At 41.5% G+C, this 22,499-nt stretch overlaps 9 protein-coding genes and 1 long non-coding RNA gene across 10 annotated transcripts; 2 read left to right on the forward strand and 8 right to left on the reverse strand.

Annotated features, from left to right (window-relative positions):
* Nucleotides 1-343: 343 nt before the first annotated feature.
* Nucleotides 344-1,638, reverse strand: LOC145704507 (galactose mutarotase-like). The gene is made up of 6 exons (XM_081781963.1): nucleotides 1,498-1,638; nucleotides 1,274-1,457; nucleotides 1,026-1,226; nucleotides 758-982; nucleotides 500-717; nucleotides 344-453 (listed from the first exon to the last, which is right to left on the reverse strand). Exons 1-6 carry the CDS (start codon nucleotides 1,612-1,614, stop codon nucleotides 352-354), a joined length of 1,047 nt encoding a protein of 348 aa, XP_081638089.1. The 5' UTR covers nucleotides 1,615-1,638; the 3' UTR covers nucleotides 344-351.
* A 437-nt stretch (nucleotides 1,639-2,075) lies between these two features.
* Nucleotides 2,076-2,860, reverse strand: LOC145709033 (cubilin-like). Its single transcript, XM_081786721.1, has 2 exons — nucleotides 2,709-2,860; nucleotides 2,076-2,554 (listed from the first exon to the last, which is right to left on the reverse strand). Exons 1-2 carry the CDS (start codon nucleotides 2,858-2,860, stop codon nucleotides 2,116-2,118), a joined length of 591 nt encoding a protein of 196 aa, XP_081642847.1. The 3' UTR covers nucleotides 2,076-2,115.
* A 479-nt stretch (nucleotides 2,861-3,339) lies between these two features.
* LOC145711485 (uncharacterized) lies at nucleotides 3,340-3,650 on the reverse strand. The gene is made up of 3 exons (XR_014135192.1): nucleotides 3,598-3,650; nucleotides 3,517-3,556; nucleotides 3,340-3,464 (listed from the first exon to the last, which is right to left on the reverse strand). It is a non-coding gene; the product is annotated as an uncharacterized LOC145711485 (long non-coding RNA).
* Nucleotides 3,651-3,799: 149 nt separating this feature from the next.
* Nucleotides 3,800-4,704, reverse strand: LOC145695300 (uncharacterized). Its single transcript, XM_081772301.1, has 4 exons — nucleotides 4,654-4,704; nucleotides 4,249-4,410; nucleotides 4,059-4,205; nucleotides 3,800-4,018 (listed from the first exon to the last, which is right to left on the reverse strand). Exons 1-4 carry the CDS (start codon nucleotides 4,691-4,693, stop codon nucleotides 3,912-3,914), a joined length of 456 nt encoding a protein of 151 aa, XP_081628427.1. The 5' UTR covers nucleotides 4,694-4,704; the 3' UTR covers nucleotides 3,800-3,911.
* Nucleotides 4,705-4,891: 187 nt separating this feature from the next.
* Nucleotides 4,892-5,806, reverse strand: LOC145711278 (uncharacterized). The gene is made up of 5 exons (XM_081789000.1): nucleotides 5,744-5,806; nucleotides 5,602-5,704; nucleotides 5,195-5,472; nucleotides 5,042-5,107; nucleotides 4,892-4,998 (listed from the first exon to the last, which is right to left on the reverse strand). Exons 1-5 carry the CDS (start codon nucleotides 5,784-5,786, stop codon nucleotides 4,892-4,894), a joined length of 597 nt encoding a protein of 198 aa, XP_081645126.1. The 5' UTR covers nucleotides 5,787-5,806.
* A 1,024-nt stretch (nucleotides 5,807-6,830) lies between these two features.
* On the forward strand, nucleotides 6,831-8,390 carry LOC145711486 (beta-1,4 N-acetylgalactosaminyltransferase 1-like). The gene is made up of 5 exons (XM_081789178.1): nucleotides 6,831-6,978; nucleotides 7,105-7,459; nucleotides 7,521-7,924; nucleotides 7,993-8,158; nucleotides 8,204-8,390. The coding sequence occupies exons 1-5, from the start codon at nucleotides 6,831-6,833 to the stop codon at nucleotides 8,388-8,390; spliced, it is 1,260 nt and encodes a 419-aa protein (XP_081645304.1).
* Nucleotides 8,391-10,878: 2,488 nt separating this feature from the next.
* On the forward strand, nucleotides 10,879-11,675 carry LOC145711374 (uncharacterized). Its single transcript, XM_081789086.1, has 2 exons — nucleotides 10,879-11,284; nucleotides 11,326-11,675. Exons 1-2 carry the CDS (start codon nucleotides 10,922-10,924, stop codon nucleotides 11,524-11,526), a joined length of 564 nt encoding a protein of 187 aa, XP_081645212.1. The 5' UTR covers nucleotides 10,879-10,921; the 3' UTR covers nucleotides 11,527-11,675.
* Nucleotides 11,676-18,052: 6,377 nt separating this feature from the next.
* On the reverse strand, nucleotides 18,053-20,879 carry LOC145695546 (tudor domain-containing protein 3-like). Its single transcript, XM_081772537.1, has 8 exons — nucleotides 20,632-20,879; nucleotides 20,387-20,585; nucleotides 19,905-20,345; nucleotides 19,670-19,859; nucleotides 19,511-19,629; nucleotides 18,624-19,469; nucleotides 18,331-18,577; nucleotides 18,053-18,292 (listed from the first exon to the last, which is right to left on the reverse strand). The coding sequence occupies exons 1-6, from the start codon at nucleotides 20,747-20,749 to the stop codon at nucleotides 18,917-18,919; spliced, it is 1,620 nt and encodes a 539-aa protein (XP_081628663.1). The 5' UTR covers nucleotides 20,750-20,879; the 3' UTR covers nucleotides 18,053-18,292; nucleotides 18,331-18,577; nucleotides 18,624-18,916.
* LOC145695568 (E3 ubiquitin-protein ligase RBX1) lies at nucleotides 20,851-21,352 on the reverse strand. The gene is made up of 2 exons (XM_081772559.1): nucleotides 21,080-21,352; nucleotides 20,851-21,020 (listed from the first exon to the last, which is right to left on the reverse strand). Exons 1-2 carry the CDS (start codon nucleotides 21,317-21,319, stop codon nucleotides 20,961-20,963), a joined length of 300 nt encoding a protein of 99 aa, XP_081628685.1. The 5' UTR covers nucleotides 21,320-21,352; the 3' UTR covers nucleotides 20,851-20,960.
* A 215-nt stretch (nucleotides 21,353-21,567) lies between these two features.
* LOC145695556 (pseudouridine-5'-phosphatase-like) lies at nucleotides 21,568-22,452 on the reverse strand. The gene is made up of 3 exons (XM_081772548.1): nucleotides 22,100-22,452; nucleotides 21,792-22,059; nucleotides 21,568-21,749 (listed from the first exon to the last, which is right to left on the reverse strand). Exons 1-3 carry the CDS (start codon nucleotides 22,428-22,430, stop codon nucleotides 21,656-21,658), a joined length of 693 nt encoding a protein of 230 aa, XP_081628674.1. The 5' UTR covers nucleotides 22,431-22,452; the 3' UTR covers nucleotides 21,568-21,655.
* Nucleotides 22,453-22,499: the final 47 nt, after the last annotated feature.

The following is a 22,499-nucleotide window of genomic DNA, read 5'->3' on the forward strand; positions in this document are numbered from 1 at the left end:
CTGAAAAAAAAATTTTTCGAAAAAAATGACCATTTTTCGAGCATTTGTGTATTTCCCACGAGCGAATTTCAAATAAAATTTTTGATTTTTTATTTCAAAATACGGTGTATTGAAAAAAAAATCGTGAGTTGCTTTTTTTTATCGAATTTGAAAATTCAGCTGCGGAGTTGCCACATCAACCCTCCTGTTGTCTAAATTGCGACCAAAGACTGAAATCGACCGCAATTCGCGGTCACCTTCATTTACCCGTAATTTGTTGATATTTTTACATCAGTTTTTGGTTTGTGTTTTATTTCAAAATCAAAATAAAAAAAAGATTTATCAATAATTTCGAATGCATCTGGTATTTTTTTATTCTGCAGAAAAAGTAAATTTTGCAAGATGTTCATATTTCTCTCCAGCTTTCAGAACAGCGTTTGGAAATTCAGGCCGATTTGGCGAGTCAGGAAAGTGCTGAAGAAAAAATTTTTTCCTCCTTGATTTCAAATCTTTTTCAAACCTGAGTTTCAACGCAAAAAGCAGTTTGCTTGGCATAGTTGACTCCTCCTTTTCCTTCTTTTCCAGGGAGAAAATTGCCGGTGTAAAATTGAACACCTGGTTGAGTTCCTTCGAGAAGCATTTTTCGACCAGTTTTCTCCGAAACCGCCTCGGCGATTTTCACAAAAGAGGAGCAGTTGAAAGTTTTGATGCACAAGTTGTGATCGATACCGTTTCCGCCTTAATTTTCTGTCAAAAAAGTCATCATTTATTAATCTACCTGGAACAGAGGCGAGAAAATCCTGAGTCAGCAGTTGTCCCTTTCTCAAGTCGAATTTCGTGCCAGTAACATCCGTTAGTCCTCCTTTAGGGATCGCGAATTCATCGACATCGACAAAGTTATCAGCATGAATGGTCATAGAATGATTATCTAAAGTCGACCAATTTATGTGGCCATCGAGGTTGAAGTAAGTGTGATTCGTCAAATTAACCACCGTATCCGCATCTAAAAATTTTTAAGAAAATTCAATCAAAAATGCAAAATTAACCTGCTGTTGCTTCATATTTGATCGAAAAAGCGCCACCAACAAGTGAATAAGTAACCGTTACATCAAGTTTTCCCGGATATCCTTCATCTCCGTCTTCAGAAATCAGCTTCAGCTCGAGCCCATTTTCGACGATCTTGGCATTCCAAAACTTCTTATCGAATCCGACTTTTCCTCCATGAAGGGCATTTCGTGGTGGGTTTCCTTGATTTCAGAAGATAAAGGAAAGCTCCTGAAAGAAAAGAGAGTACCTCCGTTGTTTTTGAAAAGCTCGTAGCTTCTGCCATTGAGAGAAAATTTTCCGTGGCCGATTCGATTAGCATATCGGCCGACAAGGCAACCGAAAAAGTTCGATTTCTCTGGGTATTCTTCTATCGTATCAAAACCAGTGACAATGTCGTCCCAGTCCCCGTTTTTGTCTTTTGTCCGAAGCGACTATCATTTTTAGTAAAAAATTTTCAAACCGAAAATTTACCTGAATAATTCCACCATAATTCAAAATGACGAGTTTTACATCTTCCGACTCGATTTCAAACGCCCTAACTGGAGTCCCATTTAGGCTACCGAATTCCTTCTCTTTCACGGAGGTCATGGTTTTGCGACAGATTCTCTGCCGGCAATTTTTATGTGCGATTGAGGAAAGCAAATTTTGCCCTCAAGTGTAGTGGGCGTAAAATGTAAACAATTCATAATTTCAGAATTTCATTTATTTCTGGAGAAAAAAATCTTTATTAACAAGAATTGCCTCAAAAAATTAGAATGATAGTTTTTAAATTGATCTTTGACTGATTAAAATCGAATAATGAAAGTAATCTTCTCGATTTTCGATCATAATTTGAGACTCGAATCGATATTGAGCGTTCTCGATCGATTCCTACCGCGTTAGCTTTCCGACGAGGTCCGTAAATATCATCATTCGTAAATTTGAAAAAGGAAAAAAAAATTACTGAAAATGATAGTTTTTCGAAGACAAAATTTCCCAAAATAAGAAGCTTTATGAATAAGCGCTTGAAACGGCGCGCTGGGATTTTTCTGACGAGACATTAGTTCTGTTATTAAAGATTTATTGCAAGTATTGAAATAAAGAGAAAAATCAGCAGACAATTCGTTTTCTTGCTTTGAAGAATTCAGCTTCGCCATCATCCAGGTTTCCCTCGAAATTGCTCAATTTGAAGCCGCAGTAGCTAAGTTTTTCCCATTTTAGTTGAAACCCGCGGTAGTTGAACATCGCATCAGATCTGAATTGAAGCCTTGTGTCTTTGAAAGTATATTCCACGTGGCCGACGTAGCTGCTGACGTAATCATTTTCCTCGTTGAAGGAATTGGCCATCGATGTCGTTGACCAGCCGGTAGTGGTTGATGTCCCGGTGGTGGTTGTTTCGGAGAACGCGTCGGACGGTTGATCGTTGCAGAATTTTTCGTCGTTAATTGTCAGGAAATCAAAATGGCATCCATCGTCGTTTTCAATGTCGAAATCGAGGAAGGTGAATCGGAGAAATTCGTCAGGGCGGATGTCGATTGTCCAGTATTCTCTAGAAAATTTGATTCATGAGAATACGCCATAAATTATGGCCCATAATAAAGTGGGCTTCTCTTACAAAATAAATTAAAATAGTGACACCCTTAATTCGAGAAAATTAATTTTGTGATCTTTTTTCTTCAATTTCAGCAAATAATCTTTCTTACCTTTGACTTGAAGAATATCCCGGGTATCCGGGAGACTCGATTATTCCTAGATCTCCGCTTAGATGATTATTTTTGAATGAAAATTTCAGCTGGATTTCGTCTAAACTTGAAGAACCTGCAGCAGCGCAAAAGAGAGAAAAAATAGTTTTCATTATTTTTGTGAGAAAACGAGTCCGACGTTGGTTTAAATACGTCCGAATTCGAGGCCCAGGGCAGTTTGTCTGAGAAAAATGCATGAGAGTGAAACAAGAAACGGGTTGAGCTTGAGCTGACCACGTTGAACCGGACGATACCGGATCGCCGGGATCGGAAGCATGCTTATTTTGCATAATTTGAGCTCGCACGGAGGAAAAATGGCTGAGCAGAGCATTAGCGATGCCTGTTTTGCTTTTTAGAAAATCTTTTCTGACGTCAATTCTGATTTTTTTTATTGATTCAAGAAAAATAGAGGATGATTCTTTCGATAATTGAGCATCAAACAAGGGCATGAGGATGGGAATGTTCCGTGATGGTCTTTCTCCGTTCTTTTCCGTAGTCGGGGTCTCCATGTGTCTTTCCAAGGGTTTCTAGAGCAGCAAAGGAAAAGAGCCTAAATTATCGGTCAAGTCCTTTTGCTGACTATAGTTCATTTTCAGCCCTTTTCCTGTTTGTATTTCATGTAAAAGCACGAAAAAAGCAAGCCGATGAAGATCAAACCCGAAGTTGTGCACATCGCTATAGTCAAATTCTCCCTCTTTTTCTCGCTTTCTCTTAGCGCTAGAATTTTATTGACTCTCTTGAATTTCTATTGAATTAAATAGTAACTAACACTTATGCTGGTAATTGTCGCTGAACATCGCCGAAGCGCACTAAAATAAGCTTTGAAAACTCGTTCTAGATTCATTCAAACCTGCGCTAGAAAAAAGAACACGAAGAAATTCATCGTCTCTAAGATTCCTTTAAAAGTCGCTTTTTCTCCTCCCTCTCAGCTATTTTATCTTTTGCGAAAGGTCGGCTGGATTACCAGAATTTTAACAACGCGAGTTTTGGTTCGAAAAAATGGATTTTATTGAATTAAAAGAAATGACCTCCGTAATCAGAATAAAGCGCACAGCAGGAGGTGATTTCAGCAATGCTGACATGCACAAGATGCAGCTCGTCCTTCTCGTCCAAAATTTCCCTGAAATCAGTTTTGCTAGAAATTCGGTAGTTGGAGATTTTGACTTACAGTGTATAAGTTTTGTATCCACCCATATTTGCCATACACTTCAAATGATCGGCCGACTCCAGCGAATCCAAACAGCAATTGAAGATTCCCTTTTCATCCGCGCCTAAAGAAGGATAGTCTCCCCCTTGAAAAACCTGGCTTACCCGAAGTCTGACAGGTTGACGAGAGGAAGCGCTCCGGCGAGGCGCAGAATCCCCAGCTCAGTGAGTTTGTGAAGCACATGGCTTTTCGAACTGCCACGTCTTTTATCCCCGCTGGAATGGCGCAACTTTTCTTCGAGAAATTCCCATCTTAAAAGACTTTGTCTGGCCGTGTTTTCTTTTTTAAAATTACCATGGTTGAGGACTTTGATGAAACTGTGGTGACAGTTCCACTCCGTATTGCTTGGGATTTGAAAGTTGATCAGTCTCTTGGCATAGCGATTTCCGCAGATTTCTTCTTCGATGAATTCCTGTTCAGTCAATTTTTGATCATCGAGAAGACAAATCGCATTTACTGAAAATATAGCCTTTATTATATAGGTCATTCAACGGGGTGGCGATAGGAGCCGACAAAAAAATTTCGACAAATTTTGCGTGGGCGGCTACTCGACTGATGATAAGCCAATGAGCCGAATCTGGGCTTCTGATTGGTTGAAAATTTTTTGTCGGTCCCAGACACCTCCCCCATTCAACTATCAGGGTCTCTAGTTGAGACTCTTAACCCTAACCCTATCCTTATTAATATCTTTTGTCTAACCTCTCAAATAAGCAATACAAAAAAGAGTTATTATTCTCATTATGCTCAACATTGCGATTTTCTGGCGTAACTATTTATACTCCTTCCTCCGTTGCTCTTTAATTCTCCAAATGCCTGGGAAATCCTACCACCCATATGCCCCGTTCTTGGTTGTTATGCATATAAGATGTATCAACGTACTTCTGGAATAATTAATTTGCTTTGACGGATGAGACAGAAAAAGACAAGAGAATACGAGTTAACAATTTATTCCAGTGCAGAAAGCGGCGATATCCCAGCGGCGCGATCGATACTGCAAGAAATACTGAGTTCCGAATGTTGAGCTGCCTCGTCTCATTATCAGCGCTAGAATAAAGGAATGGGGAAGGAAAAGGGTTAAGGATCTAACCGGCAGTATTGCCGCAAGAACAAGCTTGTTCCAGTCCTTTTTCCATGTGTTTTTTGCATGTTGAAGCTGAATATAATAAAATAAAAATGAAAGATTTTTCGTAAGAATTTATCATAGTGACACCCTTATCTCATTTTTTGTCAAAATCTTTACCATTTTCTCTAAACTGGCAAAGATCGAAATTCGGCATCAGCGTCCATCTCGTAGCTTTATAAATGCTTGAATTCGACTCCTTGGCGATCTTGACGCAAGCAGCAGCTCTTGGTCGACCATTAATGTCCGGAGTGATGGGAACTTTCCATCCTTCGCCGATGATTTCGAACTCGTCCGGGTCGTTAAAAACAGCGCAAGTGAATGAATACGAAAGAAGGCCGCTTTTGACGAATTGATCGTGGAGTCCTTTTTGAACCGATCGAGCCATCATGTAGTTGCTGAAAATATGAAGTGAAATACAGGCACTAGAATTTAGACAGCGACGCGGTTTCGCCTCAGGGTATCCTTATGTAAGGCTTCAATGTCAACACAATTTAATCTCTGAACTTTCGCTACGTTTAACTTACTTTTGAGTTGGATTAATCGTCGAAAAAATCAAAACTGCATCATTTATGCAATTTTGACTCCATCGGTTAAAACTCTGCTCGTTCACAAAGCATGCAGATGGATCTTAATTTTTACCATTTTCTCGATTTCTAGCAAACTTACCAAAAGCAAAACTGATCGAAAGTATCAGCGGGAGAATCTTCATTTTGGAAATTTCGAAGAGACTCTTTCTTTCGTTTCTTCAGAAAATCATGAACTCGCGAATTCTTCTTTTTCTCCTCGGCGAGGTGATAAGCTTGCTTTGTTCAAGAAGAGCCAAAAATGAAAATGTGATGAAAGCAAATATATTTTTAGGCATTTGTTTTCTCCGTCAAATTCAGCCTTTTATGACCTTTAAAACTAGGCTAGCGATTTTTCTAGCGCCGTCACTTCTAGTTACTCAGCAGCAAGAACCCCCGGAGAATAGCTTGAGGCCATTTCGGTTAAGCCATCCCTTTTAAAGTGAAGATTGTGCAACTTAAAATTTCGAAAATGAATCGGTATTTGAGTTCTTTTATTTTTGGAGCTTTGACTTATCAAATATTCCTTTTGTTTTTCAAAACAATCATTTTCGGTGATCAAAATTTGACGAGAAAGCAGGTCAGAGAGTCGATTTCTTGCAACAAGAGGGTGAGAAGAGAAGGAAGAAATGAAGATGATGATAAAAATAAGTACACGAAGATTTCAGACTCATTTGTTTATTATGAAGAAAAAGACTTCAGGAAAGATAGATATATTTATGTTTTCCCCTTCAAAAAAAGGGCACCCTTATTTGTTCTCTTCTTTTCTGCATGTTTCCCCTTGTTCGTCCGTGGGCCACGTAGCCTTAGCCACGAGAAAAGACTATTCGACATAGAACGAACAAGGGTACACATTAAGAAAACTAGAGGATCAATAAGGGGACCCCCTTCTTTATGTTAATTGAATAGAAATTGAATATCTATCCATTCCAAGCGAAAGAGCCCTAAAACGAACTCGAGTCACTCAATTTTTCACATCTTTGAGTCAAGGACACGATTATGTTGAAAAGTCGTACCTGCCGAATCCTCTTTACGCTTCTCAAAACTCCTGCAAGTGCGACAAATTCAAAGAACTCTTCGGCGAGCCGTTCGACTTCAACGAAATTTTCAAAAACGAATCGTTTGTTGAAGAAAATGAAATTCGAAAACAGCAGTTTGAGCAATACAAAAATTTCAATCTTCACGAGCAAATGGCGTATCCTCTTCTCAAACGAGGCCCGTTCAATCCGATCGAAATTCCGAGCTTTGGAATTCATATGGAGCATTTAGAAGCGCTGAACCTTCCGATTCAAATCCATTTGCCGAAGGATGAAAAGATAAAAATCGATCTTCAGTGCAGTTATTGTCAATTTGGGATAGTGAAGAACAATTTTTTTAAAGGAAAGTTCCGAATATACTCATTTTCAAAAGCCCAAGTACGGATCTTCTTTACCAAAAAGGACCATTCGGAACTTTAAATCTCAGATTTTACTGAAAAGAATTTCAACTTCCTTTCCCGCAACTTTCTCAAAATGCAATTCTGGGACAAAATGCAGTATCAACCACGATCTTACCCAAGGGATATCGTCCGAACTGTAGAAGAAACAAACGAGTTACTTAAAATAATCAACTACTACGTCACTCTTTTTGATGCCAGAAGATTGCGAGACATCGTTACTGTCAAAATAACCAGAACAGCGTCGGGAGAAGAATTTGAAGCAAAATTTCCAGTTGATATTCATCGACCAGAGATGCCAATTTTGAGCGTTAGGGATGGCGATTCGTTTGCAGAGAGAGTCACGATTGTCACGAAAACTTTCATGAGATATGATTGTCTCAGGCAGGGCTAAGAAAAAACATAAAAAAATTCCGAATTTCACATTCTCAGCCCCTTTTCAAAGGCGTTTATTAGACTCGATCGCGAAATTTTACCCGGGAGTTGAAGTCATTGTCGCTGATGATACTCATCCCGAGAACTACGAGCGCATTTCCCAAGAAAAATATCCATTTGTCAAGCAACATCGAATGCCAGCTGAATCTGGCTTCTTCGCTGGTCGAGCTTTAGCGATTTCTCAAGTTACTACTGAATTCTTCATAACAGTCGACGATGATTTCGTTCTGACGGAAAAGACGAGGCTTGAGGACTTGCTGGAAACAATCGAGGAGAGTGGATACGACATCGTCGGGGGAGAGGTTTACAATGATTCGGGCGAGATTTCCGATATCCCTTTCTGGAGCAAATACGGACGATTTGACATTTCTAGCTCTGACGATGGGTTTTGCTACTATCGAGGGGATTATGGAAGTGAAGAAGGAAAGTTTCAAATTTTTTTACATATTTTTTGAAAATGACGATTTTGAAACAATTTCAAGGAATCAAAATGCCTGGCTTTCCAAATTGTCGAGCTCGAGATATCATTAAGAATTACTTCATCGCCCGAACTTCAACTGCTGGAACGATCAGAATGGATCCTCACTTTGCTCGAACTGGCCACAAAGAATTCTTCTTGGATGCATTTGGACATCTTCGAATCGCCGCGTAAGGATTTTTATTTAATTGAAGAGTCCTTAAGTTGTTTTTCAGTTGCGAACTAGCTCCTGTTCTACATGATCCAAACGGCTGTCAAGGAAGATCTGACGAATACAAGGCCTTCCGATTTCAACATAAACGAAACGAAACAAAAGAAGAATTCGAACTAGAATCAAATCGCTTGTGGTACCACCGGAATTACTTCAAATGTTATCAAGAACATTTTCCAACAACCTTTTAAATAATGCAAATAAATTTCATAAACAACCTCTTGACGACCCTGAGTTAGCCACTGAATTCAACCTTCAAACGACCTTATTTAATCAGCAGCGGTCGCAATTTTCAAACGCATATCAAAATCAGCAAAAAAAGCAGTCCGTATTTGCAATTTCAGCAAGAGAAATGAGGCTTTTGGTAAGTTCGACTTACAAGAGAAAATTCGAAAGCTTCTTATTATAGCTGTCTTTCGCCTTGCTGTTTGCAAATGTCCTCGCCAATCAAAAGTACATCGACCTGGTCATGGACTACCTTAGCACTCTTCCACCAGAGGTTGAAGGTCCCTACGGTCCACTTGTTTTCGACTCGACCACCCTTCAATGCGCAGAAGACTCGCTGCAGGATCTGCCAGACCTGCCGATCGGAAGTTCTAGAGAAAATGTCTACCAGCACATGATGACGTCATTGTTCTTGAAGGGCGATGAAAATGCTCTGGATGCGATCAAGTAAGCTTTTCTTCAAATAAATTTATAATCTTCAATTTCTAGAGCCGCAATGACCGCAGACACTTGGATCTACAACGGTGTATTCGTCATGGAAACCATGCTCAATTTTGACATGCATTACGATGCCGCCGGTTTTGTGTCGCCAAATCCTGACTCTTGGGATTTCTCAGCTGTCAATTGGACTATTACGGGCAGTACCGAGGCGGAGCTCTCGGAAGACTACATGGGTGAGATTCTCGCTGGTCATCCAATGAGCTCGGATGTGACAGTCTTGGCAGAAGTTATTGCGCCGGTTTTGGAAGGATATGAAGATACTTTCCAGTAAGTCGAAATTCTTTCCGAAAATAAATTATTCTTTTCAAGGTATTCGTCCGCTCGAACAGTCTGCCTCAACCCTTCGCTCATCCAAAACAATCACTGGGTATGCCCTCTGGGTTTCGACCCTGCTACGGCAATCTGCCCAACTGGCTGTGCCGAGGAAAACTGCATTCTCGAAACAACTCTTGAAGAGGTTTGCGGCTCCTACGCCCAAGCGAGCTTTGATTGGGGAGTTTCGCCGCTCGTCGGTTCCTGGGGAATGGACTGGTTCGAGGATCAGGTCAACAACTACTGCTGCCCAGCGCTAAGTGGATTTCAACAATGGGAGATTCTTGATGGAGCGGCTCAAGCAATTGCTTCGATGGGCGGGTTTAGTGGAGCGCCATTTGCTGGTGATCAATTCGCATCTGGGGTTCAGGGATGGTTCGATGCTAACAACGGCAATTACTCAGGAATTGTCTCCGAAATTCTCAACTCCGGTGCATTCGAAGGTCTGGATTGGCTCCTGACAGCTGGTGAGTTTATGTCCACTGACTTTGGTGGCAACAACCGAAACGGCTCCGGTGGCGCCAACTACGCCACTCAATCTAACGGCTACTGGCAGATTTACGATATGATCGACCTCGTCAGCGTCAACGGATCTTGGGGCGTGTTCGGAAACGAGTGGAATGAGGGAAATGCTTCTTATGTGAATTTCACCTTTGGCGACTGGCAACAATGGGTTGAGGGCCATGCCGACGAGTGGGGAGAAAATTCGCAACAATTGATCGAATTCTGGAGCACTCAACAATGGTTCAATAACATTCGAAACGGAACGATGAATATCTACGGTCCAGGCGGCGAAGGTGGCGGTGGAGGAACCCCCGGTGAAATCCCAATCATCATTATGGAAACTGTCGAGTGGCCCTTCCCAACCGGCTGCATTACCAAAACCTACCAACAATCCATCAACGACTATCTCACCACTCATGGCAAGAACCAGAGCCTTTTGACGGACATGAACTCGTTCTGGATCCAAATGAGCGCTGACCAAGGACTTGATTGGACTCTCGCCCCGGGCAGTGTCGCTGAGGTCTTGACTGGCACTGCTTATGGGTCGATTTCTCTGCAGAATTTCTTGAATTCGATCGATCCAACTGGTGCGAAATGGGCTGCTTTCCAGCCTTGCTGGCTCCTCCCCGAATTCAACTCCTTGATCGCCCGAGTCGAAAGTCAACTTCTCATCGGAACATTCTGGAACCCGCCCCAAGCAGCCAACGACGTCGAAGCTGGAGAACTGTTTGAAAACGCCAACTGGAACGAAATGCGACTCGATGAAGATTGCTGCAGCGTTGATGCGCTTTCGATCGCGGAGGATTACGATGCAATGCCGAATTTGGACTGGATTTGGGCTTCAAACTCAAGCTTGCAAATTGCCGATCAGATTGTGCCCTACTTGGATGCTGCTTGTTGCAATTTGAATGATACGCTTTTGGGCTTCTTGAACACGACGAATATGACTGATGGATATGGATCGCTTCATGGTGATCCCCATGTTATTGTTCAAACTCCTGGACAAGAAACGGTTACTTATTCTTCCTTGATAGGCAAAATTTTAGTTTTCATTGGCTGATCGCGTTCTTAATAAGATAACCAATTAAAAGAGGCAATCTGTTTCAAACTCGATGCCCAAAACGACGGGGTCTACACACTTCTTTCCGACCCATCTCTCAATTTGGATGTCACTGGTGAAATGACACATGAAGGCAGCAAGAAATTCGTCATGGACAAGGTCTTCATCACATCTCCAAAAGGTCTTCAGATCGAAATCGACTCGTATTTCGTCAAAATCGCCCGAGACGAAGTCGTTGCTCTCGAAACCTTGATGGGCTCTTTCGATGAATTTGGAATGGACGATGTTCATTTCTCCCTCTCCGGAGTCGCCAATGGAGAGCACAATAATGCGGTGAAAATGACTATGGTTGGAAACAACGATGAGCGAATCGAGCTTTTGGTGAGCACGAAGCAGACAAAGAGCTCGCTCAGATTTTCGGTGTTGAATTCTGATGGACTTTCAACGAGCGGATTGAAAGGAATTATCGGCGAAAGCATCATGGTAAGTCTAAATGTAGCTTTTTCTTCTAATTTTTTCTTTAGCCAAATGACTACAAAATCGATGAAAACGGCTTCGTCCACATCGGCAACCGCGTCATTCTCGGTGGAGAGCAATCACATGATTCCAACAACGACTGCCTCCTCCTCAGCGACGATGATGTCTCTCTTTTCATTGGTCATCCAGTTTCGGACTTCCAAACTATCAAGACCTTCGAACTCATTGAAGATCTTTCGCCCAAGTAAAATATTCATACGATAACTGCTGCTTTTTTCTGTAAATATTATCAATTTGAAAAACCCGGGAAATCGAAATCTTTTAATTTTTTTTCTTGGTCTGTGAAAATTTCAAAATGATTTTGATTTCTCCCGTTTTGGCTGAAAATTGAGACAAACTGGCCTGTGTCGACAATTCTTCTGCTCTTAGAAAAAAAATAAATTCAAAACGAAAATCCTTTCCGCGAAATTAAATAACGCGCAAATCAATCTGATGGTTTTTGATTACCCCTGTCCCAAGTCCATTAGCTAGCTCCTTAATTGATCGGCTGCGTTTTCCATGAGCCGCTGGCGACACTTTTCAATTTGAGCTTTCGAGCAATTTGCCCCGTTTTCTTTGACACTTGCAGTGAATATTTGATACTCAGAGGAGAGGCAGAACGTATAAAACTATATCGGAAAAATAAAAAAACGAGAATAATTCGATATTGAGTTAAAAGAGGGAATTGATAAATGGAAATTGTGGAAGAAAACTGTCTCATACCAAATTTGACAATAATTACCCATGGTTTGATTTTTCTCTCAAAAATAATTAACAAGTTTTTAGGAAAATGGTCAAAGTGGACGACTTGGAGCGACTGTCAATTCGTTACTTTTCCACGTGAGAGATTTTTTTCTTTCCAAAAAGCAAATTTTTATTAAAGATTGTATTGGGAAGAAATTTCGATATCGCGATTGTTTTACTCGGCCGCACTACAATTATGGTTAGAAAAGGCTTTTTTTGTTGAAGAAAAAAAAAATTCAGAAAATATCGAGTTCATTTGTAATGGAAGAAAGGTTCAAGAAGATCATTGTCATATTCATCTGTTTCGGGCTTGTGATATAATATTTCTTATCTAGATTTTTGGTGGTTACAAAGCCCCTCTGAAAGTGTCTCGTTGCCTGGACCCAAATCCCCCTTTGTACCATCATCTTCGTCGCTTTCTTCCTCGGCGCAACTTGGGAGTGCTACGACTATATCAAACGATCAAGAAGACCAAAGACCGCAGCAACCCTGAAAGTCGAAAAAGTGTGCATCAAAAACAATCTGATTCTACCTCAAGATGACGAAGTTATTCAAACATCTTTTCCTCCCCATGATCATTGAACAATAAATCCAGACGAACTTTATCTTGCGAGATGGCTTGATATCAAAATACTCGACTGATCCAAACAAGCGTTATCGAATCAAACATAGCGTAAATTTGTCGTATCAATGATACGGTATCTTGATTCATGACGATTGATAATAAAATAAAATATACTCTAATTACACATTAGCGATGAGCCCGACCAACTTCAATTTTTGATCTCTTCAAACTTTTTTTGAAAAAAATCTTTGTCCGTCAAATACGAGCCGCGATGATCGTAAATATTAAAAATGCAACTAGCATTCAAATTATCGACGAAAGTCGAAACACCAAGGTTTTCTGATGGAAAAAAACTTTGGAAAGATAATTAAATCAGATCGTTTATTTCAAATAGAATCAGGAGCAAGTTTTGACATACTATTAATAAATTTAACATTTTAATAATAATGATAGGGGAATTTGATAATTTGGTAATATTAAAGACAAGAGAGAGAAACTCTTTTCAGTGAATTTCATTTGCCATGGTTTTCCATCTTAAGAGTACCATTTCTGGTAGAAGAAATTCTTGACCTTGTAGGACAGCGCAGGATAGGCGAATGGGTCAGAAGCGTAAGCTCGGAAACTGCCGGAGACTTGTGCGTACATTGATTCGTATGTTCCTGAAAGAACCTCAACGCCGTCAATTTTCACGGAGTAGCTGACGAAACCGTCCATGTTATCGGTCTGAACAGCTTCGAATGAGTTCCATTCGCCCTCGATGCAGTCGAATGTGACCGAGTTAAAATAGTGGCCGCTTCCGTTATGATCTTTGTGGGAGATCTCGTAAGTGTTCTTGTCCGGTTGGCGCGAGATCACGAATTGCCCCATCTGCACGATATTGCGCAATTTATCGTCAAGTCCAGTTGTCGATGAGTCGCAGAGTACGTCGACTCCGATTCGGTAGCTGAGAGTAGCGTCAAGAGCGCCGAGATAGTTGTTCCGGAAAGGATTGATAGCGCAGCCGTCCACGAGTGTGGTGCAGTAGTTGAGTCCGTCGCAAGGATTGGTGCACGATGGGGCAGCCTCCGTCGTGGTCGTTGTTGTAGAAGTCGTTGTTGTAGTAGTCGTTGTTGTTGTTGTCTTCCCGACGCAGGAGGTTTCCCAGCTGGTCTTATTCCAAAATGGCGCTTTGAACTCTCCTTCGACGCAGCGGACTCGACCGTTTACCGTTCCATCTTCACAGACGAGAGAATAATCGGCTCGTTTCTGGTTGATGGTCTCGTAGAGCTTCAGCTGACCGTCCTCGATGTTGGTCGCGGCAGCTAATGCCTTGCAGGGATGAATGTCAACTGGAGAGCATGACAGCTGGGTACCAGTAGGTAGATTTCTTAAGAAATAAATAAGCTTGAAAATGAACGAGGAAAATTTACTTTCTTGCGACAGTAGCAGGGTCACCGCAGCGGGTGAGGAATCTGGGTCCGTCCTTCTTAGGCTTTGTGGTCCAATCGGGCTTGAATCCGCTTTCGCAAGTTGGGTGGCACTTGACCTTGGACCTCGTCAATCCGAGGCCGGGGCAGTTCCAGGACCCATTGGCGATTGGGAACGCTGCTTTCGTCTCTTCAATCTTGGCATCGCAGATGACTCGGCGATCCTCTCGTTCTTCCGACGTCAGCGAGTTGTACTGTTGGTAGTAACCGGCGTAAACACTGGCAAAAATGGCACTTGAAAGTCTCATTTTTTCTAATTTTCGATTTTCGCTGAGCTTGAAAATGAAAATGATGAATTTCATGATTAAGGCGCTCGTTTATAAAGCTCCCGGTGTTGTTTTTCATTATAAAGAAAAATTAAGCTGAACTCTTGTTATGGCCACTCAACTTTGTTCTGAGAGAAATCATTTTCAATAACCAAGTTGGTTGTTCTCCGAGAGAAGCTCAAAGCCCTTTTAAAAATGGTTAAAGAATAAATAAAAAAATAAAGAAAGTAAAACGTTCTGAACCTAGCCGACCCAATATAGCGTAATTAACGAATAAGTTATTCGGAATAACAAGGAAAAGGAATTGCGAAGAGTTATTAAGATTATCTGGGAACTATTTTGGGAGATGATTTTTTAAATGGTAAGATTGAAGTAATTTTTCGACAAAAAATTCAGGAAAAATAAATCCTGCTCAAATTATCACTGAAAACGAATCAGGGCTCGAATAAATGATACGAATGAAATTTAAGAAATCCAACAGATAATTTCTACATTTTAGTACAGTGGTGTGAGAAGTTTCCGCACCCCTAAAGAGCGGGTAAAGTATGCTGCAACGCAGCACTCACAAAGGGTGCGTAAACCCCTCACACCACTGTAAGGATAAATTTTGTCCTTTGGGAGTCCCAAATTCGGACCCAAACTTTTCGTGGGAAAATAAGAGGGGTCATAGGAGTAGAAGCGATTTGTTCTCACATTTAATTTGGATTGAATAAAAGTCATAGTCAAGTATTGTCTAATGGACTTATAGTTCCGCATCCGGCACAGTCTTGTCTATCTACGAATGGTAGTTGCCTTGAACGAATTCCTTTTTTTTCAAGAAGGAAACGTTACTCACGTGAAAAATTGCATTAGTGAATCTCCTGAATTCCAACAAGCGGCGCCCACTTTGTTATTTGAATAAATATATGGACACAATTTGGCCCTTCTTTCAGAAAGAACTCTGGCGAACCTTTACACCGCGGAAAATTATTATTAACGAAGTGAAAGGATAAAATAGGTGGTGGTCTAAACTTTGAAGTTCTTACGTGCGATAAGAACTTCGTGTGGCCTAAACTTTGATCGTTCCCATGTGCGATTCATTGAGAAAGTGGCCTAAACTTTGATCGTTCCCATGTGCGATTCATTGAGAAAGTGGCCTAAACTTTGATTCTTCCTATGTGTGAAAGTGGTCTAAACTTTGAATTTCCCCTGAGGCGCTCTGACTAGTTCTATGTGTGTCATCACCTTGAATGAAAACGTAAACCTTATTGGTCTGCATAAAGCGTAGTGGCCTTAGCGGGCGGTGCTCTAGTCACCGATGGCAGAACCGCCTCCGGGGAAATTCAAAGTTTAGGCCACTTTCTCAAAGAATCGCACATGGGAACGATCAAAGTTTAGGCCACACGAAGTTCTTATCGCACGTAAGAACTTCAAAGTTTAGACCACCACCTATTTTAAAACAAATGATGCCAACGTGTTTTCGGGAAATCAACGTATCTGACTACTATTTCTGGAGAAAATGATTATAAAAAAGCGTTTTTCCTTCTGATAAAAAATTGAAAGAAATAGATTTTTAACGAAAATGAACGAAAAATTTCAAAGCGGAAATAAAATCACTCATGTGTACGTCAACTCTTTATTTTCTTTTAAAAAATGACAGATTTTGAAGAGGCAAAGAATCAATACTGCACGAAAACTTCTTTGAAAGAAATTTTCCATCGCGAAATCGGATTCAGAGATCTTTACAAAGCAAATGTCTGCCGTGGTATCGGATATTTAGCCAAACCTTATGTCGTCTTCAAAATTATTCTCACAAGTAGGTTTCCTTCTTTCATCGAAAAATTCATGATCATTCAAGTTTACTGGATTCCCGGGCTAATTTACAGAATTTGGAGTTTCTACAACGAGAAAGGATATCAGTTTGGCCTCAAGGATCGCCAGTTCACGGATTGGGCGTCAAACTGGAATGATATTATTATTTGCGTCTATTTGCTTATTACTAGGGAAATCACTAATAATTAAGCTTTTTCTAGCTTAGAAGGGTGAGGTTATAATACAGATTTAGAATCCCAGAAGCTGGGGATCATTTTGACTATTGATAGGTGGGGGTCAACTCGTACCCTGAGGGCATTTAGGCACCTCTGAAGTCCCAAAATCCAGCCAACTTCGGAAATTGGAATTTTGAACGCCCAGACCGCCCCTTTAGAGCCAGCGACTGTGCTAGAATTGTAGCCCAGGCTCTGACGGTCATTTGAGATATAGAAAAGTACTGAGACCCGGGGTTCCTGAGGAGCTAGAGGCTCTTGAAGTTCGGGAACTCGACAAAAATTGAGTACTTTTTCACAAAGTACACCATTTGTGTCACAAATGCCTCCAAAGACTCTTTATCTATGTTTATTCATTAAAAAATGTTTAAGAAATCATTTGGGGTCATCCGAGGTCACTCTAGGTCAGAAATTATGAAAAATTTAGAAAACTGTCATGAGTGACCCGATCTGACCTCGGATGACCCCAAACATTTTTAATGAAGAAACTTAGATAAAGAGTCTTTGAAGCATTTGTGACACAAATGGTGTACTTTTGTGAAAAAGTACTCAATTTTTGTCGAGTTCCCGAACTTCAAGAGCCTCTAGCTCCTCAGGAACCCCGGGTCTCAGTACTTTTCTATATCTCAAAATGACCGTCAGAGCCTGGGCTACAATTCTAGCACAGTCGCTGGCTCTAAAGGGGCGGTCTGGGCGTTCAAAATTCCAATTTCCGAAGTTGGCTGGATTTTGGGACTTCAGAGGTGCCTAAATGCCCTCAGGGTACGAGTTGACCCCCCACTATCAATAGTCAAAATGATCCCCAGCTTCTGGGGATTCTAAATCTGTATGATAACCTCACCCTTCTAAGCTAGAAAAAAAGCTTAATTATTAGTGATTTCCCCTACTTATTACAACCTTTCTCGCGATTCAGAACTGTGATGAGTATCAGTTTAAGAAAAAAGACAAGCAGAGGTAAAATGCCGATAATGGTTGAGTAGAAATGAGTTCAGTCGTATTCCGGCTACTAAAACGATGTACTTCTGCCAGGTTCTTTTCGAAGTTGTTTTGGCACGGGATGAGTTATAACATGAGATTTCACGAAAATGAAAAAAAACTCTTATAAATTACCCGATTGTAAGACCCAGGCCGTAGCTGTTACAGCGATGTTTATGGCTCATCACAACGGAACGCCAGTTGCTAAAGCATTGGCACCCGATGATCCTACTTCAGAAAAGCTTCTTTATGGCGATATTCATGTTCACATCATCAACGGTATAAATAATATTGCCGAAGGATTCGGGCCTTTCGATTGATAATTCCAGTTAAAAAATAAATTAAGCGGTGGTGATGCTCATTGAGCTCTGCACAACAGCGATTCCGGTCCGAGTCTTTCACTTTATCTTCATTTACGTATCAACAACCCGCGCTTTCGGAATATGATTTTGTTTTAGATATATTTATTCGTTTACACGCTCAATAGCTACATCGCCTTTGTCATTTCTCCAGTCCGAAATAGACCCTACGAATTCCTTGATTGGGAAGAGCTCACCAAAGAGAAAGGCTTGGGGACGTTTGAAGCGATTGGACTCGTTTTTGCTGTCACAACAATTATTCATATCATTGTTTATTTCGTTTCAATGCTGAAATTTTGGATTGCTGATCTCTTTGAAAAGAAATTTGGAATTTTAGCTTGATCGAATTGAATACATTTTTAAATAGAAACGATGGTCTTCAAAAGATCAATCATCAAAAACCGCTTTGTGCGCATTTGAGTTCTCATTTTTCTAAAATAGAGAATTTTATTTACAAAATCAGAGTTACAGAAAATCATGAGTAATTGAAAAGAGCATCGTCAGTGGAACAAGTACGAGCACCCAAGGTCGGAAGGCAGCATATTTGACATTTTTCGGAAAGACGCGGTTGAAAGACTAAAACGTCAGTGACCTCTCTTCATGAATTTCTTTACCTTTGATTCATAAATATGATAAGCAAGAACCAAGTTGCCCATTCTATAAACTTGTTTGAGACCGATCATGATTGCTGCTGCTATCAAATAATCGAGTGTCTTTTTGGGAAGCATCTTTCTCGCCCGCTCCATGAACGGATCGATGTATTTTGAGTTGAATTCTTCTTTCGTCAGGCACTCTTCGGTGTCGTTTTCGGACAGAAGATTTGCGACCACTTGAGCTGGCTTTGTAATGATTTTATAACATCTAAAACCGTCGATTTTAGCCGCGTAGCGCAGGAAAGTACCCTTACGTGTATGCATCGGCATAATCTTTCAACATCATCATTCCGCTCAGAAACACAACTCCATCGCAAAAGCCATAAACTGCCATGAAGCGCATAAACGGCACTCCTCCTTGCTTCCTCAAGTCGGCGAATTTCAGCTCTTTCAAACTCTTTCCACTTGAGGCGCTTCTGACACTTGCCAATCGAAATCGAACTAACGGAATTCGTGGAAACATTCTAGTTGTTCACCATTAAATTGAGTGGTGAGATTGATAAGTGAACTATTTACGATTGAACAGAAATGTGAAAAAACAATTGAACTAGTAGCTACCCCGGCCTCTGGAGCCTCCTCTATTACCGCTTCCTCGTCCACCTCGATGACCGCCTCCTCGTCCGCGTGATTGCCCTCTTGAGCTTCCTCGACCTCTTCCACTGGAATGATCAGCGTTTCTGTCGCCATGATAACTCTGAGAGCCTCTTCCACGTCCGCGAGGAGGACCACCTCGGTCATTTCTCGATCCTTGTCGATCATGATTGCCTCGAGAGCTTGTTTCGTTTCGTCTGTGATCATTCTCGCCGTGACCGCCTCGATCCGCTCGATGATGATGATCCCGATTTCCTCCTCGTCGATTACCTTGATGATTTCCTCGGTGATGACCGCCTCGGTCATTTCGCGAGCCTTGACGATCGTTATTTCTCGAGTAGCTTTGTCGATTTTCTTGCGATTCCGAAACTCTTGGAGAGGGAGCGGAAACAGTCGAGCTCTGAGGAAGATCGCCTCCAATGAAATCCATCAACGATCCTTGTGGACGAGCTTTTTCCTCTTCTTCGTAGTTATTTCTTCCGCGTCTGCCTCGTTTTCCGCCTTTTCCCCTTCAAAAAGAGTAGATATAATAATTTGCGAATGGGTCTACCTGGTCGATCTTTCATCTCTAGAATGGCTCTTGGCTGATAAGCTCAAGCTTTGAAGCCCATCAAGCGCCAGTTCCAAATCGTTGTCCGCCTCTTGCATTGCTTGAATACAATCTGCTTGCTTAAAACATTTCGAGACAGCCCTCCTTAATTCTTATTACCTGAAATCCCATTTCAACAAGAAGCTTCACTTTAGCCTTATCTAGTTCGAGTCCACTGGCGGTAGGTAAGGCCTTGTAATAGGAGCTTTTAGGAGCGTCGGGTTTCTTTGAAGCAGTTGGTGCTGGAGTTGGAGCTGGTGAATCGGTGTTGGATGAATGATGAGAGGAGGAATTGCGATTGTATCTGCTTCTGAATATAGAGTGGTTATTCATGAAAAACTCTAAAGTACCTTACTCTCGATCTCTCCGCTGATTATTGGGCAAAACTCCTAGGCTCCTGCTGGTGGCAAATTTCAATCGCGCGGTTTCAATTTTTGCCAAATCTTTGGCCCTCTGTTCTTCGAATTCTCCCTCTGAATCTGACTCTTCTTCTTTGTTGAAGACTTTCTTTCCGCTGAGATCTTCAGTTCCAATTTTGTTTCTATTCTGCTTAGCGTTTCGTTTTTCGAAGGGGATGAAGACAGGAGGTCCGCCTTGTTCGAAGGTCTTGACGCGGAATTCGGAGTTTTGAGAGTCTTTATCTACAAGCCATTTTTCGATTAGGGCATCGACTTCGCCACCGAGGATTTCGATCTTGGAGTCGTCGATTTCGAGATAGCTTCCTGATTGAGCAAGTTTTCCGGTCAAGCGGACTTTTGTTCCAGGCCACGTTTCGACTGTAAATTTGGATGTTTTTCTAGGAAAATTTTACACCCTAGCATAATTCGAAATACGAACCTGAGTTCGACCAGTTGGAATGATGATCTTCCATCCGTCAAGATAACTTGTAAAAAGCGCGGGTTTGAGTTGTTATGCTGGCTGATTGAAGGAGCGCCAACATTTTTGACCGCCTTGACTTGAAGAATAAGCGGCGTTGGATGTTGAAGATTCTTTTTCATTTCGTCGGTGATTGGCGCGGACGTGATTTTTGACAAATCTTTTTTGCAAATGGTTATTTTGGTGAGAATCACACAACGAGAAACCTGTATCAAGAGCAAGATCATAAAGTGGAATATTTTCTTCCTCATCGTCCTGAACCGATTTCAAATACTCAAAACCATCGTTTGATATCCCCCATCCTTGTTTCGACAGCACTTCCATCGTCTTAATTATACAACGGTAAGCACATGTATTCAACACTGTGTAATGACTAGGAAAATCACTCGAGAAAAATTGAAGTCAGTCAAATAAAACCCAAAAAGTCCTGAGAAAAATGACGTTTATTTTTCAAAAATGGCGCAGTCGCTTGATTTTTCTAACAATCAAGAGAGTGAACATGTAAGCAGGGTAATGATACGCAGGTTTCTTCTGTTTAGCGGCCGAACTTCTGGAATTCCCATTCTCGGTTGCAGAGAGGGCACACTTGGCGAGTCTATAATCAATTTTTTTACTTTTTTTCTATGTTGAATCGAGAAGAAAAGAGTTTTTCACCTTGAGCCATCGACTAATGCAGTGAAAGTGGAAGGCGTGGTTGCAGACGCCCCACGCGACGTTGCACTCCTCCGAGGTGGAGGAAGACTGCTGTGCCTGGCATTCGATGCACAAGTCCATGATGTGGTTTCGGCAGATGGCGCAGTTGTCGACGACAATGTCCCAAGCCCAGAGCGCTACAGCGTTCCATTTTTTCACTTCGAAGCGCTTCTTTGTTTCCGCCGCTGTGTCGACTTCCATCCTCCTTTTATCCGTGTCTCACAATATCTGAAAAGGTGGACAGTTATTTTCTTTATCATCAATAAAACTCAAGAAGAGGGCACCATATGTCGGACTTTTAATGAAACAAAATAAATCATTTCCAGGGTATTCTCTTAAAAGCACTTCCCTGACGAAAACCAGTTCACAGTGACGCGAGACCCGTCAATTTCTCGAATTCAGGAAAGATTGACGGCTAGCGCAACTGTGCCCTGGTAATCTGTCCCCTCGACGGTTTTTAAAGTCTATATTTTGGCCCAGAATCAGATGGGTTTTGAACAGAAATCAGCAAAATAAAATTGAACAGGAAAATCTAATCTAGAAAGGTGGAAGACCGAATTCTTCCGGCTTGAATTCGAGCATACTTCCAAGAACAACCGTTGCTCCTTTTCTTCCTTCTTCGGAAAGACGACTGAATTTAATAATGAAAAACCAAGGAACAACCATTTATTACCTATCAGGGACCATGACGACTTGCATGCCAGCAGCCAGGGCTGATTTTACCCCATTCGGCGCATCTTCGAAAGCGAGACATTTGCTCGCCTCTGGAACTGGCGAAAATCTCTGGCGGCAAATTTCGAAAGCGTCTGGCGCCGGCTTTCCGTTTTTTACTTCTGGATCGCTGCCGCACTTGACGATGTGAAGGAAGTTTTTCATGAATTCCGTGTGATTCTTTCCGGTCTTCAAATCGAAGGCTTCTTTACTTGAACCAGTCGTAATTGCTGAATTTGGAATAGTCTGGGATAGAAATGGGTGCCTTACCGATCGGAATATTGTGCTTTTTGAGATGGTCGATGAGTCGCTGAACTCCAGGAAGAAGAACGCAGTTTGGGAACACTTTTGGGTACTCTTGAGAAACGTTTTCAATCCAACTCTCGGGTGTGAATTGGTCTTCCAAGTCCAGTTCTTTCAACAAGATCGCTGCGGCTTCAAGGGGCTTTCTTCCCATCAATTTCGCTTTCGTTTCAAAAGTGTACTCTCTATCGACGCGTTTCAAGCAGTTGACGTACGCTTCTGTGTACAGATCTTCTGTATTCAGCAGCAAACCATCCATATCGAAGAGGCAGTGCGTCACAGGGTTAAACTTTGTCATGGCTTATTTCGAAACAGACTATCAAACATGCAATTAATTTTCCGGTCATCAAGAAAACGCATCGATCGG

This window comes from Oikopleura dioica, chromosome 1 (genome assembly GCF_907165135.1).
Source record: "Oikopleura dioica chromosome 1, OKI2018_I68_1.0, whole genome shotgun sequence".
NCBI classification, from domain to species: domain Eukaryota; kingdom Metazoa; phylum Chordata; class Appendicularia; order Copelata; family Oikopleuridae; genus Oikopleura; species Oikopleura dioica.

What these genes read in the sequence shown, in the direction of transcription:
- LOC145704507 (XM_081781963.1), bottom strand. Translation starts at nt 1,614, where the DNA reads ATGACCTCCGTGAAAGAGAAGGAATTCGGTAGCCTAAATGGGACTCCA. An exon ending in ATTATGGTGGAATTATTCAG is followed by an intron (nt 1,458 to 1,497) that starts GTAAATTTTCGG and finishes TAAAAATGATAG; the next exon opens with TCGCTTCGGACAAAAGACAA. An exon ending in GCTTTTCAAAAACAACGGAG is followed by an intron (nt 1,227 to 1,273) that starts GTACTCTCTTTT and finishes TCTGAAATCAAG; the next exon opens with GAAACCCACCACGAAATGCC.
- LOC145709033 (XM_081786721.1), bottom strand. Translation starts at nt 2,860, where the DNA reads ATGAAAACTATTTTTTCTCTCTTTTGCGCTGCTGCAGGTTCTTCAAGT. An exon ending in GGATATTCTTCAAGTCAAAG is followed by an intron (nt 2,555 to 2,708) that starts GTAAGAAAGATT and finishes CAAATTTTCTAG; the next exon opens with AGAATACTGGACAATCGACA.
- LOC145695300 (XM_081772301.1), bottom strand. Translation starts at nt 4,693, where the DNA reads ATGAGAATAATAACTCTTTTTTGTATTGCTTATTTGAGAG. An exon ending in CATCAAAGTCCTCAACCATG is followed by an intron (nt 4,206 to 4,248) that starts GTAATTTTAAAA and finishes AAGTCTTTTAAG; the next exon opens with ATGGGAATTTCTCGAAGAAA. An exon ending in GTCAACCTGTCAGACTTCGG is followed by an intron (nt 4,019 to 4,058) that starts GTAAGCCAGGTT and finishes ATCCTTCTTTAG; the next exon opens with GCGCGGATGAAAAGGGAATC.
- LOC145711278 (XM_081789000.1), bottom strand. Translation starts at nt 5,786, where the DNA reads ATGAAGATTCTCCCGCTGATACTTTCGATCAGTTTTGCTTTTG. An exon ending in TTGCCAGTTTAGAGAAAATG is followed by an intron (nt 5,108 to 5,194) that starts GTAAAGATTTTG and finishes TATTATATTCAG; the next exon opens with CTTCAACATGCAAAAAACAC. An exon ending in TTCTTGCGGCAATACTGCCG is followed by an intron (nt 4,999 to 5,041) that starts GTTAGATCCTTA and finishes CCTTTATTCTAG; the next exon opens with CGCTGATAATGAGACGAGGC.
- LOC145711486 (XM_081789178.1), top strand. Translation starts at nt 6,831, where the DNA reads ATGGCGTATCCTCTTCTCAAACGAGGCCCGTTCAATCCGATCGAAATT. An exon ending in AAAAATCGATCTTCAGTGCA is followed by an intron (nt 6,979 to 7,104) that starts GTTATTGTCAAT and finishes TTTAAATCTCAG; the next exon opens with ATTTTACTGAAAAGAATTTC. An exon ending in GGACATCTTCGAATCGCCGC is followed by an intron (nt 8,159 to 8,203) that starts GTAAGGATTTTT and finishes GTTGTTTTTCAG; the next exon opens with TTGCGAACTAGCTCCTGTTC.
- LOC145711374 (XM_081789086.1), top strand. Translation starts at nt 10,922, where the DNA reads ATGACACATGAAGGCAGCAAGAAATTCGTCATGGACAAGGTCTTCATC. An exon ending in TTATCGGCGAAAGCATCATG is followed by an intron (nt 11,285 to 11,325) that starts GTAAGTCTAAAT and finishes TTTTTTCTTTAG; the next exon opens with CCAAATGACTACAAAATCGA.
- LOC145695546 (XM_081772537.1), bottom strand. Translation starts at nt 20,749, where the DNA reads ATGGAAGTGCTGTCGAAACAAGGATGGGGGATATCAAACGATGGTTTT. An exon ending in TTGTTGAAATGGGATTTCAG is followed by an intron (nt 19,630 to 19,669) that starts GTAATAAGAATT and finishes AAATGTTTTAAG; the next exon opens with CAAGCAGATTGTATTCAAGC. An exon ending in AGAGATGAAAGATCGACCAG is followed by an intron (nt 19,470 to 19,510) that starts GTAGACCCATTC and finishes CTCTTTTTGAAG; the next exon opens with GGGAAAAGGCGGAAAACGAG.
- LOC145695568 (XM_081772559.1), bottom strand. Translation starts at nt 21,319, where the DNA reads ATGGAAGTCGACACAGCGGCGGAAACAAAGAAGCGCTTCGAAGTGAAA. An exon ending in GCATTAGTCGATGGCTCAAG is followed by an intron (nt 21,021 to 21,079) that starts GTGAAAAACTCT and finishes AATTGATTATAG; the next exon opens with ACTCGCCAAGTGTGCCCTCT.
- LOC145695556 (XM_081772548.1), bottom strand. Translation starts at nt 22,430, where the DNA reads ATGACAAAGTTTAACCCTGTGACGCACTGCCTCTTCGATATGGATGGT. An exon ending in AAAGCACAATATTCCGATCG is followed by an intron (nt 22,060 to 22,099) that starts GTAAGGCACCCA and finishes TTCCAAATTCAG; the next exon opens with CAATTACGACTGGTTCAAGT. An exon ending in GTCGTCATGGTCCCTGATAG is followed by an intron (nt 21,750 to 21,791) that starts GTAATAAATGGT and finishes TATTAAATTCAG; the next exon opens with TCGTCTTTCCGAAGAAGGAA.